Source organism: Elephas maximus, chromosome 3, assembly GCF_024166365.1.
Source record: "Elephas maximus indicus isolate mEleMax1 chromosome 3, mEleMax1 primary haplotype, whole genome shotgun sequence".
Lineage (NCBI taxonomy): Eukaryota > Metazoa > Chordata > Mammalia > Proboscidea > Elephantidae > Elephas > Elephas maximus.
This window is the reverse complement of record NC_064821.1, coordinates 40,890,607-40,905,956: the sequence shown is the minus strand read 5'-3', so window position 1 is coordinate 40,905,956 and position 15,350 is coordinate 40,890,607. Positions and strand designations below refer to the sequence as shown.

The 15,350-nt window shown below is 56.3% G+C and overlaps 1 protein-coding gene across 1 annotated transcript in view; it reads left to right on the top strand.

Moving 5' to 3' along the window:
- MORN1 (MORN repeat containing 1) overlaps positions 1 to 12,249 on the top strand; it is a 104,843-nt gene extending 92,594 nt beyond the window's left edge. Inside the window, exons 13-14 of the mRNA XM_049875498.1 lie at positions 7,237 to 7,301; positions 12,030 to 12,249. Of these exons, the coding sequence (XP_049731455.1) occupies positions 7,237 to 7,301; positions 12,030 to 12,178 (214 nt within the window). The 3' untranslated portion in view covers positions 12,179 to 12,249. The remainder of the gene's footprint in view (positions 1 to 7,236; positions 7,302 to 12,029) is intronic.
- The last annotated feature ends 3,101 nt before the right edge of the window (positions 12,250 to 15,350 follow it).

The following is a 15,350-nucleotide window of genomic DNA, read 5'->3' as shown; positions in this document are numbered from 1 at the left end:
CCATCCTCACATCACAGCTGCTTTGTGTCTTCTTTGGCTTTTGACCCTGCGCCAATACCTCAAGTTAGTTCTGGGGGCTACTTGTGACCCACAGCTGTCTATGGGCTGATGCCCTGGGCCCCCTCAGGATCTGCCTGAACACTGCTGGCTCCTGGGCACTCACCCTGGGCTCTGACTGGCTGTTCCCTCCTCCAGAGGCCCAGACTCCTGACCAAGCACAAGACAGGGCCCCCCGCCCTGCTTCACCCTCGCGGTCCCTCTGCTCCAGGTCAGCAGGATTCAGGAGAGAGCGTGTCCTAGTACTGCACAGGAGAGGGCACTTCTGACAGCAAGGGGATCAGGGCTGGGCCAGACCCAGCCCAGACCCTACACGCTACTAGCTCGACACCCCAGGACCCCCACACGGCCAGGGCTGCCTGGTCCCAAGTCTGGCCTGTACTGCAGTTACCAGGCCCTCACCATCCAGGGCACAGGTATGGAGGAGCCCATGTCCTACCAGGGCAAGAAGCAGGGGATGGTGGCCAGGACGCCCAGGCATCACAGCCAGGACCTTGGCCCAAGGAGCCCAGCAGGGACAGGCAGGGAAAGCTCCTGGGTGTTTCCTGGCTGGGACCCAGCAGAGCCCCAAGCCCTGTGAGGAAGCTCACCCCATTGTGGGCACAGAGAAGGGGATTCCCAGACAGACCCAGCCGTCCAGCAACCAAGGGCCAGCCTGTACCTCCCTGTGGCTTCCAAGGAGCCCATCCCCATCTCCCCAGCCCCTCATGCTCACCAACAGCCCCCTATGCACTCTGGGCTCCCAAGACCCTTCTGACCTCCTGTGTGGAGGCCTTCTTGATCTGGGGAGATGAAGGGCCTTTCTGCTATCAGGGTGCTGGCAGGTCAGCTTCACAGGACACCCCCATGGGCCCCTGGATCTGTAACCCCCAAACACATTTACACCTGCAGAGAATCTCCAGAGGGTCTTAGGAATTTTACAATCACGTTTTGTGTGGTTGGTGGTAAATGCGATTCTAGGGAAAAGGATTAGCACAGATGAGTCCATGGTGAGAGTGTGTACAGTCAATACTGTGATCTTTAATAATGTCTGCGGTGTCAGGACAGGCCCTGCTGGCTGCCCTCCAGCCCTTCTCCCGTTCTTCGCCACAGCACCTGCTCAAGGCGCCCTAGGCCAAGTGGAGCATCCCTCCAAGTGGCTGTGTGACCAGTTCCGGCCAATGGGGTGCTGGGAGGCGGTGTGGGTGGGGCTCCTGGGAAGGTGCCATGGGCCTAGGCACCCCTTCCCCAAGGAGAGGGACGGTGATGCCCCCAACTGCCTGCCCTGAAGGCCCGCTCCGCCCACCTTGGGCTGGCCAACCCCAAGCTGAAGGCCCAGCCAAACCAAGCCTAGTGACTCATGTGTACAGATACGCCTGGAATTTCCCTGTTTCACAAGTGACTCAGGCTTGATTTACTTCAAACTAATACTGTAAGGAAAAGAAGGGTTGTTAACAAATTCATCATGACCCCCTGGTGAGCTTGTGGGTCCAGGCAGCAATGGTTAGCCATGCTGACGACACCCCGTGACCTCCAGGTGAAGAACACACCCTTGAAGAGCTGCCCACTGCAAGCGGTGAAATGGGAACCTGCCCGTTGCAGGGCACCCAGGGATCGAGGGACACCTTACAGGGCACCTGGGGTACCGTCAGCAGAGCCCAGACCGTGGGGGGGCTTGGCAGGACCACCACCTGGTTTCATCAACACACGCACTGGGAAAAACAAGGAGAAGTGAGCCCATAGAATAAAGGGACCTTGGAGCCATGCCAGCCAAGCACAGCACATGGCGCTCAGGTGGTCTCAGACAGAAACACACCTTCAGAGAGGGTGTGATGATGGATATCAGGTTCTGTTCAAAGCAGCAAACAGGGAGCTGCTTTATGGGTTAGAGACACAAACTAACCAATTTGGGGTTTGCTTCCCAGGTAGGGTAGAGGCCGTGGGAGGCAGTGAGTTGATCAAGCCCAGTCCGAGTCAATCACATGACGGGTCATTTCCCCTCCTCTCTCCACTTCTGGGTATATTTTGAAATTTCCCAAAATATGAAGTTAAAAATTTCAAAATCACACAGTAAGGTTTGGTTTGAGGACCCTCTGCAAGTTCAACAGAGACTGAATTTTAAGTATGGACTCAAAAAACGCAACCAAACCTGTTCCTGTCAAGTCGATGCCAACTCATAACGACCCTATAGGACCCTATATGGGGAGTAGAACTGCCACATAGGGTTTGCAAGGAGTGGCTGGTGGATTCGAACTGCCAACCTTTTGGTTAGCAGCCGAGCTTTTATGGCATCCTAAGTAGATGGCTCAAAAAATAAATCCAGTTGCCATCAGGTCTACTCTGACTCATGTGTGACTCATGGCGACCTCATGTGTGACTCATGGCGACCCCATGTGTGACTCATGGTGACCCCAAGTGTGTCAGAGCAGAACGGACTGAGCTCCATAGTGTTTTCCATGGCTGTGACCATTCAGAAGTAGATTGCCAGGACTTTCTTCCAAGGCAGCTCTGTATGCAAGTGCTTAACCATTTGCACCAGCCAGGGACTCCAAATAGATGGCTTAAGTGGCTGGGTAAGTAGAATTCCCACATTTTGTTTTTATACTTTTCTGTGATAAGATGCTTCCAGCCACTGTCTCAAGCCCCCCTCCCCTCCTCACACAGGCCAAGTGTGGGTGAGCCCTGCCCCCCGTTAATGAGAAGCCATGCTGAGTGCCCTTGTCGCCCCTGTGTCCTCTTTGCCCACTTGGTTCTGCTCACAAGATGCCTCAGTGAGTGACATGAGGATGCCGATCAGATGGGTGTGCGCTGCGATCTGAAGAGGCTCCGATGAGGTGAAGACAAATGACCCTCCTGCAGCCCTGACTATGCCAAGCTCCATACACTCTTAGCAGACCCTGTGAGGCCCAGCTCTGGGTGCACGGTCCCCTGGAGCCCAAACAGCCTCCTCTGGGTGGTGCACTTCAGTCTGGAAAATGGTGTCCTTGAGGCCAAGCTGCTCTCTGTGGCCAACCACCTCCAACGGCCAGGATAGATTCTGGGTGTGTGCGGGCAGTCTCTCGAGGGAAATGCAGACTTCTAATGGAAGTGGGCATTAAGGATACCTGCTGTTTACAAAACCTGTGTCAGTTACCAAGTCCAGTGGCCTTGGACATGTGAATAGTCCCACCTCTGGCTCTCCACTGCAGAGACCCAGCTTTCAGGATGGATAATTGAAAGGTGGTTGGATGCTGTCGGGCACTCACATCTCATTTGGATCTGTAAGTATGGGAATGAGTTCTGCTTCAGCCAAGATGGAGTGAGAGAGACTGGATTTTATCTCCTGCTGGAAACACCCAAAAAACTAGACAAGATATGAGACAACAGATCTCAAGATGGTGGCGTCAGGCAGCAAAGGACAGCAATTCCTGAGAAATAGGAAGCAAACGAGGCAAGCCCTACAGTCACCCCAGGTCAGTGTCTGGAGTGTTTCCAGACCAAGGTGCAGAGAGGGGAACCCAGCTGAGCTCAGAGGTCTCCCTGAGTGGAGGAGACAGAGCTGGGAGTATGGGGAAGCCAAGGAGTTTGCAGGTCAGAGCACCGGAGAGAGGAGAGGGCTACACAGAGAGCAAGACCCTCAAAGGGTTCTGCAGAGCACAGATCAGCGCAGGTGAGTGAGGAAACCACACAAGGTTGGGAGAGAACCACCTCATAGGATTAGAGGGAGCAGGGCCTGGGGTGGACATGGGGCCAGAAACAGTGTCTGATCCCACCAGGCAGACTGGGGAAACTCAGAATTCATGGAGAGTTGGGTAGAGTACTCAGTAGTGGGGAAAATTAACACTAGAATGAGCATTGCTCTGGACCCACCTAACAAAGCTTGAAAGAAAGACTCTAAAGAAGCAAACTGTTCCTTAGTCACTTAAATGTATTCCAAAACAAAGCTCAATATTTACAGGACCACAAAAATATCCAGCACCCAACAAGGTAAGACTAGCAATATCAAAAAACCTGGTCAGAGATTACCGGGCATGCAAAGAAGCAGGAAAATGCTACCTATAATGAGGAGGAAAATCAATCAATCAAAACTGACCCAGAAATGACACAGAGGAAAGGATTGGTAGACAAGGACATCAGGATAGTTATAACTGTACACCATATGTTCAACAAGCCAGAGGGAAGATTGAGCGTGCCAAGCAGAGACTTGGAAGATATAAAAAGGACTCAAATCAGACCTCTAGAGATGAAAACTACAACATCTGAGATGAAAGTACACTAAATGGGATTAATGGCAGATTAGACGTTGCAGAAGAAAAGATTATAGAAATGTAAATCCAAAATGAAACGCAGAGAAAAAACAAGACTGAAAAGACTAGGAGAGCACCACGAACTGTGGGACAACTTCAAATGGACAAATACACGCATAATTGGGGCCTTCAAAAAGGTGAGAGGAGGAGGCAGAAGCAATATATGAAGAAATCACAGCTGAAATTTTTTCAGATTTGATGAAAACTATAAACCCACAAATCAAGAGGCTCAATGACCCTCAAGCACAAGAAACAGGAAAAAAAAATAAATAAAAAAAAAGACACCCCGGTGGCATAGTTGTTTAGAGCTACAGCTGCTAACCAAAAGGTTAGTGGTTTGAATCCACCAGGCACTCCTTGGAAACTCTATGGGGCAGTTCTACTTTGTTCTATAGGGTCACTATGAGTGGAAATCGACTCAGTGCCAATGGGTTTGGCTTTTTTTTTTTTTTGGTAACAGTGATAAAGAAGGAAACTTGAATGTGGAAATGCAGGGAGTGGAGAAGGGTGACCCTACTGGCAGAGGCCCCTGGTACAGCTCTGGGTACCCCTAGAAGCTCCAGGCTCCCCCTGAGACACTGGCCCATTCCTGGTGGCCTCCACACAGGCTCCCAGGCTCTTTCTTCTACTCGCCCAGGGCCTTGGGACTACCTCCTCAGCACCCCCATGCTACGCTTTCAACTCGCTCCTTGGGTCCAAATCTCTCCAGCAACCTTTTCTGCTGAGGCAGAACCAGCACTAATCCCAAAAGGAAGCCTATTAGCCATCCACCATCATCACTTTGATCCCAACTCCTGGAGGCTGAGCCCAGCACTCTGCACACAGGCAGCGCCCAATTGACGTAACTGGAATCAAACAGAATCCCTACCTCACACCGCTGCCCTTGGCCAGCCCTGTCCTAGCCAAACCTCCATGCTCCCGGCAGCATCCCCACCCCTCTACATTGGCCTTCCCACTGCTCTTTCGTGACCGCACATCCTGACCAGCCCGGCACAGGCCTGTCCATCAGGGCACGCTACCAGGCCGAGCCTCTGCCAGCACTGTCATGGGCCTCTCACGCTGAACCCAGTGCACACATGGGGAGGTGCATGTGTCCTTGACCCTCCAAGGAACACGGGGGCTTGGGGCACAGTGGATGAAACACTGCCAGAAAGAGCCACTTCCCTGGGCAGGACACACAACCCTAAGAGGCCACAGTCCCTCAGGGTGCCACACCCGCACTGCAAGCAACCTAACCATCATGGTCTGTGCCCTGCTGTTCCCACTCAACACGCCTTTACTGTCTCCGCATGCCAGAACCTCAGAGCGCCGGCCTGGCTCTGCGTCTATTTTCTCAAAGCCCTGGGGGTTCTGTAAAAACTCTTAGGATTCTTGTAACCCCGTTTATTTCTCTTCAAGCTGGCAGCCCGACAGACTCCAGTTATTCTTGCTGCTCAATTATTTATCTTCCTGCCCCACCCCCCACACTCCAGAATCCTTTACAGGACTCCTGGGACCAGGCCTAGGCCCACTCCTCCCCACTCCAAATGAAGCAATTTTGAAATCTGGTGTCTTTAATTTTTTTAGCACCCGAGCCAGGGATGTGGTATTTAAGTGTAGCAAGGGGTTGGAATCTGGCCACGTCACCAAGGCCACTCTGCCCATGCCAGGGGGCTGCTGTCCCCTGGCCCTGGTTCTCTGGCGACTGCCAGCTACCGTCCGGCACAAGAAGCTCCAGCCTCTCAGCTCCCCGGGTCCATGTGGGTGGACAGTTCAGGGCACAGCCCAGCCCGCCACACCTGGGGCCCTTGCACCACCCAGACAGCAGCAGTGGGACCAAGGCTTCAGGGTGGACATCCACACTGCACCAGTTCCTGGTCCCCAGAGCAGAGGGGCACGGCAGAGAGCATGGCCCTGGGGTCACAAACCAGTGACGTGCCCTAGGACTCAGCAAGGGGCGTGCATGCCAGCCGGCCACAGCTCCTGCACGACAGAACCAATGGGGTCCTCACAGAGACACAGTTGGATCCTGTGGCCCACCTGCTCCCTGACCCAGATCTGGGTCCTCCCTGGACAGTGACCTCCTCCCCAGCTAGCTGGCCCTCCAGGAGGCTTCTTCCACCCCTCACTGCAGATCTGAAGTGCAATGGTGGCCCCACAGCCCTCTGGTGGAGATAGAACCACCATGTGAACATGCACCATGCTCTCGGGACACTTGGGGCTGAGGTCTGGAGCCCCGGGGGGTTGCCTTTCATGGCAGCTGTGGCCAGAGGACTAGAGAGCCCTCCAGACAGGGTGACCCCATGGCCCGCTCCAGCCTCCCTGACCCCACCTGTCTCCTCAGTGGGACTGGCCGCGGGTCCCTCTGAAGGGAGACATGTCATTGGCAAAGTCCCCACCCCCTACCCCTGCCTCCACGGCTGAGTCTCGAGCACCCAAGGCAGCCACTAGTTATCTATCACTGAAAATCAACACTGCTCCTAAGTAGCTTTTCCTCAGGTTGAGAACCTCAGCTGGTTTCTGTATGGTTTGTAATTCTTTATCCTCTGGGGTCAGCTCTGCACTGTAAGGTCTGTGGGAGGCTCACTCCAGCCCCCGAAAGACCGTCCTTCGTTCTGCACCAGGCAACTCTGACTGAGGGGTGGGGCTCATTCTGTCAAAGCTGTCTGACATCCAGCAGTGGGTGGACTCCGACCAGTGGGCCCCTTCAGCCCAAGGGGAGCCCAAGGGGGATGAGTCCACTGCTTCCTTCATGGGAAGAGACAGGCCAGCTGTGCTGGGGTACCTCGGGGGTCTCACTGTCCTCAGGGCTCCCAGCCTCCACCCCAGGTGCAGGCAGACTCTGCTGCCCAGCCCTGTGCCCAGGGGTCAGGGGTTGTGGAGTGCTGCTGAACCCCGAGAGACACATCCAGGGCCCCTCCTCTTCTCTCTGCAGGCCTGACGGGACAGTCAGCGGGAAGGGCCTGGCCACAGCAGAGCCAGTGGTGGTGGCTTACCCAGGTAGGTGGACAGAGCCCTCAGGAGGGGAGGTGAGGGCGCGGACGCTGAGCAGGGTCCAACCTCCAGCTGTCATCCCACAGTCCAGAGTGCCAGGAAGCAGCCACCACTTACGTGGACACCGCCTGCTCATTCCACTGATGGCGCCCTGACTGCGACCATCACCTCTCATGCAGCGGCTGTCAGACCCCTGCACACGCCCAGCCGGGCCCCCCAGGCCCCCCGGGAATCAGAAAGCTCCGCAGGCAAAGGGTGGGGGACCGCACCCTGCCTGGCCCCAGCCTGGCTGCCCCTCACACCAGCTCTCTGGGCACCCCCAGAAGCTACCCCCATTCGGTAGGGGCCCTACAGGGAGACAGGGTGGGGCAGTGGGACCACCCGCTCTGGAGCAGCAAGCGGGGTGAGGTTATTCTGGCATGCCCTTGCTGCAGGCATCAAGCCAGGCAGCCAACTCTTTCTTCTCAGCTGGGGTCCTCTGGGGGTGTCCTGCCCTGAGAACCCCCCTGGCCCAGAGGGCACAGCCCTGAGGTCTTTTCCAATAGCTGTTATTTATAGCAGCCTTGAGCCACAGAGGGGCCCCACAACACTGGCAACGGGGGAGGGGGAGGGACCAGGAGAGGATCCAAGGCCCCCACTACATCCAGGTGGGCCCTCTGCTCCTCTCAGACCCTTGATCTCTTTCTCACCCCCCAGAGAGTGAACGTGACCTTCAGGAACTCTGGTAGGGGCTTGGAACACTATCTGCCTTCTGTCCACAGGTGGTCAGCACATGAAGGCCACCTCCTAACTCACACCTCCCTGAAAGCCTCTTGCCCCACCCTCCATCTACCTGTGCCACACTGAGTATGTGGTGGCTATGGACAGGGCTCCCAGCACAGGCACATCCCTTGGTGGACACAGAAGTGCAAACTCTTCCCAAAGCAGCAGATATAGATGACAGGAGGAACCACTCTGATCCAAGGTCTTGTCGTCAGGGGGTAGGGTGATCTGACCTACCCAGAGGAGGCTATCTTAGTTATCTAGTTAGTGCTGCTATCACAGAAATACCACAAGCGAATGGCTTTAACAAACAAATTTATTCTCTCAGAATCTAGGAGGCTAGAAGTGTGAAGTCAGGGCACCAGCTCTAGGAGAAGGCTTTCTCTCTTTGTCAGCTCTGGGGGAAGGTCGCTGTCATCAAACTCTCCCTGGTCTAGAGCCTTCTTAGTGCAAGGACCCCAGGTCCAAAGGACATGCTCCGTTCCTGCTTGGTAGTAAGGTTCTGCTCTTCTTTGCTCATTCCTCTCTTTTATATCTCAAGAGACTGACTCAAAATACAACCTAATCCTGTAGATTGAGCCCTGCCTTATTAACATGACTGTCTCTAATTCTGCCTCATTAACATGACAAAAACCAAACTCATTGCCAAGAGCTGTTCCGATCCATAACCAAACCCTTTGCTGTTGAATCGATTCCGACTCATAGCGACCCTGTGGGACAAAGTAGAAGTACCCCGTAGAGTTTCCAAGGAGTGCCTGGTGGATTCGAATTGCCGAGCTTTTGCTTAGCAGCTGAAGCACTTAGCCACTACAGCACCAGGGTTTCCTTCTGACCCATTGCAACCGCATACAAAGGTTAGGATTTATAACACATAGGATAATCACATCAGATCACAAAATAGTGGACAACCACACAATACTGGGAATCATGGGCTAGCCAAGTTGACACACATTTTTGGGGGACATGATTCAATTCATAACAGAGGCATTGAGAATTAAGGCCAATGTGGTCGAGTCCGTGGGCCATCTCATGTGTTCCCACACACCTGGGCTCAATCGCCCAGTTAGACAGTGGGGGACCAGTGCAACCGTCCCTGGGTCCTGATGCCCTGCCTGTCCCTCTGCTGAGCACCTCCTGAGCCTCTACTAAATGGCTGCTGAGTATCTGCTGAGCACCTGCTGAGCCCCTGCTGAATGCCTACTGAATGCCTGCTAAGTAACTGTGAGCTCTTGCTGACCTCCTGCTGAGCACCTCCTGAGTGCCTATGAGCTCCTGCTCAGCACCTTTTGAGCACCTATGAGTACCTGCTGAGCAACTGCTGAGCACCTATGAGCACCTAATGATGTCTTATTTGCACCTGCCAAGCAGTCTGTGGGTGTGTTGAGGACAGTGGTAAGCAAGCCTGTAGTGACCAGGGAGAAGGCAGAAGGAGGCCCTGGATGCCAGTGGAGCACAGGCCCGGTGGGGCCAGGACAGGCTGGAAGAACCACTGGAGCAACTGCAGAGCTTGGAGAGAAGGTGGCGCCTTGGCCTTGGTGGACACAGGGAGAGGGTCTACTCAAGGACATTTTGGAGACGCGCCTGTGGAGACTGCCTCTGGATAGTGTCGCAGAGCCATAGGGGAAGGGCTCCCACCTCTTCCAGGCACAAGGGCTGGAGAGAAGAGGGGCCACAGAAGGAGACGGTGGAGGATAGCAGGCCACAAACTAAGAGACAACAGAGTTCCTTCAGGAGTGATCCTCACATTGAGGGTCACTGGGCCCAGCAACTTACAGTCAAGAGGCTGAGATCCCTAAGCAGTAGAGTTGGCACGTCCTGCAGTCTCAGGGCTAAAGCAGTCATGACAGTGACTAGGCCCTGTGGCCAGCTACAGCCAGGGCATAGCCAGAGTCAGCACAGCACCCCCCAATCTCCCCTGCCCCCCAACCCTTCAAGCTGAGCACCATGCTGGCTGTTCACCCTCAGTGTCCATCTCAACAGCAGCCCACACACCACCTCTCCACAGTCTCAGGCCTGCTGGTCAGCCCCTCAATATCTCAGACCCTTTGTATGCCTGAGGGGGAGGTGGGTGTGGGGGGGACAGCAGGGCGAGCTCATGGTGGCCACTGGAGGTTCGGCCAACACCTCCCATCTCAGTGGCACTCCTCCCCCAGTCACCCGCCCTGGAAGAAGCATTGTTTGTTGGGGTGCTGATTTCTCAGGCTGTTACCAGCTGTAAGGGGTGAGGGGCCACACGGGGTAAGGGCGAGGCCTAGGTGTGGGCCCAGGGGACTGGGCTCAGGAAAGATACCAGCCCGGGGCCCAAGGCCGCACAATACACCATTAGACTTGGATCTGGGCTTGGGTGGCTTCTGAGGCTGGCACAGTAGCCCCCAGCCCGGGTCCGTCCTGTTGGCCTCCCCATCTGACTGGGTCCACGTGGGGGTGTGTCCATGCCCTGTGGCTGATGCCCACCTAGAGCTCATGCGCTACCCAGCCAGCACCCTTGGCCACAGACAAGTTGAGCTGTGTGTTCCTGGGAACGCCTAGAAACCAGCGCTGCTTGGAAACACGGTGCCGTTGCCATGGGCTGCTTTCCTTGGTAGGCCGGCCAAGGAGGCTGCCCGCGGCCGCCCGCCAAGCTGGTCTCTGCGCCCCAGCCGAGGCTCATGCCCGACGGGCTGTGAAATGGGCACCCCTCTCCAGCCCCCAGCCTGGGCCCCCAGCACCAGAACCATGACTGTGTCTGAAGGAGCTGACTAGGCCAAGCGCATTCCTCTGGCCCCCGAGGGCCACTTTAGCCTCGCACCAGGGGTGCATGGGCATCTGCAGCACCCTCGGACGGCTGAGTTGAAGGATGACTGCACGGCGAAGTGCAGCTGCCTGTGTTCCAGGCCTGGTGTCTGGGCTGCCGCCCGCTCTCCACCACGGCCACCCCCCACGCCCCAGTTCTGAGGCAGCCGCATTCCTGGTGTGAGCCGGTGGCCGGTGAGCTTTTTCCACGCTCCAGTGCCAGCCCGCAGGCCCAGGGGAGGGGAGAGGGCGGTTTCCATGGCAACCTCACTTTTGTTATTTCTTATTTTCTTTTTTATGGCTTCTCCAACTTTGAAGCTCTCCAGACAGTTTACAGACAGCCAAAAAGAAAAGTGCTTTTCCTTCTTTCCCTAGAAGCCCCACATTCCCCTCCAGGGGGGCCACCTTCCCAGGCCTCTACCAGCCCTGTTCCCCATGCACTGCGACCCCAGCCTGGTCCCTGGTGGTCCCTTCTGCCCCTGCCCCATGCCCAAGGGCCACAGAATAAGCTGGATGTACCCTGTTTTCAGGGCGTCTGTTATTTCTATAAACATTCTAGAGAAAATGAATTATTTTCCTCCTTAAAAGATGAAGTCTTTTCAAAAGCAAACCCCTCCACTCAGGCAGGAGTCCCGAGTCAGCCGAGGGTGAGGTCTCTGCCTGTGTGGGGGACTCGTGCCCCCTGTCCTGCACAGTCGTCTTCTCATTCTTGGCCCCACTCTGCCCCAGGAAGCCCAGGTGCTAGCTGGGCTGGGCCAAGATGGAGGCGGCCGCACTTACTCAGAACCCAGCGATTCACCCAGATCCATGGCACCTCAGTGGGGCCCCAATGAGGCCGGGATCCCTGGGTGGGGTCGCAAAGCAGTTGCCCAGTGCTGAAGAAACACATGTTCGGGTGGCTGGGCCTTGGGCAGGTGCTGGGATAATGAATGGGGTGGGATGGGGTCCAGGGCAGAGGCTAGTGGGTGGCAGATGATCTAACAGCTGGTGGGGTGGGGGCTGCAGGGATACCTGCGAGTGAGGGGGATGGGCAATGATAAAATTTGCACCTTTTAAACTGACCCTGGCTTTTGGGTGGGGCTCAGTGCTTGGGAAAGAGGCCTAGGCAGGCAGTGGCCCCATGGGTTCCGTAGCAATCCCCAGCAAAACGTCTTCCCCCACAGGGAGCTCCAGAGAATGAGCACCCCCCATCTTTTGCAGGGGAGTATGTGATCATGATCCGTGACATGACGACCCCTCCATTCCTGGGCCGCCCGCTGCCCACCGCCTTCAAGTACCTGCGGATCTTGGCAAAGGGCACTGGCCAGCAGCCCCACACCCGTGGAGAAGGCCCAGAGGCCCCACGCTAGAGGTGGCCCCGGTGCCCTGAGAGCTGCCAGCTCACTGTGAGCCCGCATCCCTCTGTCAGCCACTGAAATAGGATGGGCAGGGCAGGGAGCACTGTTCCCCTCTAGACGGCCCTAAGAGGACGTTGGGGCGGGGGCGGGGGGGCAGGGTTGCGTCCTACAACATACTCCACATTTTAATAAAATGCTGCACAGGGCTGCTCCTGGTACCTCCCACTAGCACAATAGAGGTTTCTGCCTGACAGTGCAGCGATCCCTCCCCGTACCCTGGGATAACCTCCTGCCCTGCTCTCTCCCTGGTCAGCCTTGAGCAGCACCACTGTGCCCTCCCCACTTCAGAGGTGAGGCCTGGAGAGGGTCCCGAAGGAGAGGTGGCCCCCAAGCCTGTGTCCTTGGCCACCGCCCATGGCAGCCGTTGGCCCAGCTCTGAGCCCTGAGAGGATCGGCGGGCTTAACACAGGCGGCGACAAGTCAAGGGGCTATAAAAAGGCCCCAGGTTTTCTAGGAACTGGCTGGGCATCTTCGGTGACCTTCTCCCGAGAGTGTGCAGCCCTGCCCCATCTGCAAGAGAGTTTTACGAGTACGACAACAGTCGGGTTCCCCACTGGCTGCTGGGTGAGGCGCTGAGGACGACAGGGGGCCCATGTGGAGGCAGGCATCTGGGAATGTGCCCTTGGGGGGTCTGCAGTGGGAGTGGCTGCCATGACCTCGCTTACTCATAGCTACTTGTCCCAGAGCCCCCACCAGCCACTGCCTCCTGGCTCCCAACCCACAGGGACCTTTGGCCTGTTGACCAGACTACCCTGCCCTTCCCCCACCGTCCCTGCCCCCGGCTTCGTCATGATCTCCAAACACAGCTTGGTCATTGCTTACCTGCTTTTTCCTGGCCCCTGAGGACCCCTCAGCACCCCACCCCCTCCTCTCCATGCTCGCTGATCACCCTGCTTCCTCCTTCAGGGGACACAGGGGACAAGGAGAGGGATCCAGAGCTCCTAGCCACCTGGCCCTGCACCATTGCTATCCGGCCACACCCCCTGAGCCAGCTGAGCACCCCCCTCCAGCAGGAAGCCCCTTCCCGCAGTGGAATTTCCTATGAAGAGCTGCCGCTGCAGCCCTTCCTATGACTCCCCTTACCCACTCCCCCAACCACCCTATTTCGAGCCTTCTGTCACAGAAGGGAGGCCTTGTCCACACTGGTTGTCCACACTTCCTCTCCCCACACTCTCCCAAGCCCACACCCATGGTGTCTCCACTCCAAGACACTGCTTCAACAAGGGTGACACCTGCACCCTGACCCCAGGGACCCCCTTGGCCTCTCAGGCACCATGGGAGCCTCTTGCCTCCAGACTCTCGTCCCATGGGTCCCAAGACACCAGGCATGCCCTGGCAGCCCCTCCTCGGCCTCTCACTGGGTCCTTCCCACCTCAGCCACCCAGTGTCATCCCAGGCTCAGTCCTTGGTGTCCCCTCTGTCTACACTCACTTCCCTTTGAGTACCTCCAGTCTTTCTGATGCCAACTCCCAGTGTCTCCAGCAGCCCAGACTACATGCCAACCTAAGCCCGTGTGGCAACTGCCCACGGGACAACCTCCCCCGGACATGTAGAGGTGTTTTGGACATGTCTCAAACTGGCCTCCTGGTTGTCCCCCCAAAAGCTGACAGTCCCCAAGCCGTCCAGTGGCTCAGACCAAAACCATTGCTGTCAACTTTTGCTTCTCCCTCTCTCGGCCCACCTCAGGGCTCACCAGCCCACATGCAGGGTGCATCCTCTGTCCTCTCTGTGCCCACATCTCTGAAACCTCACTCCCCCTCAGCAACATCCCATAGTCCCTCCAGCCCTCCTCTTTTCTGCCTTGCACGTATCACTACCCAATATGCCATCTATTTTGTTCATTGTCTCCCAGAGGGCAGGAATTTTGTTCGTTTTGCTCACTAGTATGGCCTCAGCACCCATCACAGGGCCTGGCACACTGTAGGCACTCAGTGAATATCTGTTGAATGAATGGGTGGATTGTGAGCACCTCCTCTGTGCCAGTCAGTATGTAAGGCACTGGGTCACAGGGATGAAGTATGTAGGAAGGACTGGCTGATCATCAAACAAGAGCTTTGTGACTAGAAGAATGGATGAAAGGGTAGATGGATGGGTGAACAGATGGAAGAAACAGTGGATGGATAGGTGGATGGGTGGGTAGATGCACAAATGAAAGGAAAGTAGTAGATGGATGGTAAAGTTGTTGAATGGGTAAATGGCTGGAAATTGGATGGATGGATGGATGGATGGATGGATGGATGGATGGATGGATGGATGGATGGATGGATGGATGGATGGATGGATGGATGGATGGATGGATGGATGGATGGATGGATGGATGGATGGATGGATGGATGGATGGATGGATAGGTGGGTGGGCGGGCGGGTGGATGGGTGGGTGGATGGATGGGTGGGTGGGTAGGCTGGTGGGTGGATGCATGCAATTATGGATGGATACACCACAGGCATGTTTGTCATCAAGAGGTCGAGAATAAATGTGTTCTTATTTGAAGGGCAAGAGGCAGCAGATGGGGAAAGGAACCCTATGTCAAAACCAACCCAAAACCAGTGAACCTCTCTCAAGCCCCAGCAGCACCCCTGTGGCTTACCCGCCCATTCCTCTCTTGGGCTTCCTCTCTTGGGCTCCCCCACCTGACTTTCCCTCAGTATGGCTGAGGGACGGGGTGGTCCAGACGAGCCAGTCCCTCCTGCAGGAGCAGAGGAGCCCAGCCCCATCCCAGGGCACCTCTCCAAGCCCCACCCAGGCCTAGGCCTAGTGCCCAGACCTGGTAGGGCAGAGGGGTGGGAGCTGCAGTGGTTGGCCACTGTTCGAGCTTAGTTATGTGAGAGCAGTGGCGGGGGTCGGGGGGTGGTCCCAGAACCTGCGTGATGGGGAGCAGATGGTGCAGGGTGCACCTGCCCTGCCTCATTCTGTTCCATGAGCTCCTGCCACAGTATCCTTCCCAGAAGGCCAACTCCCAGGTCAGCATGCCTGGGCTGGGGGCTTGATCCTGCCCATCCCAGTCCTGGAGCCGCCTGCTGTGGGCAGAGCCCACCTAGGAAGGTGTGGGCCCTGCTCACACACAGCTGCATAAACATGGAGAGCAGCTCCTTGGCACACCGGTGTGGAAACGACCCGCCCAGG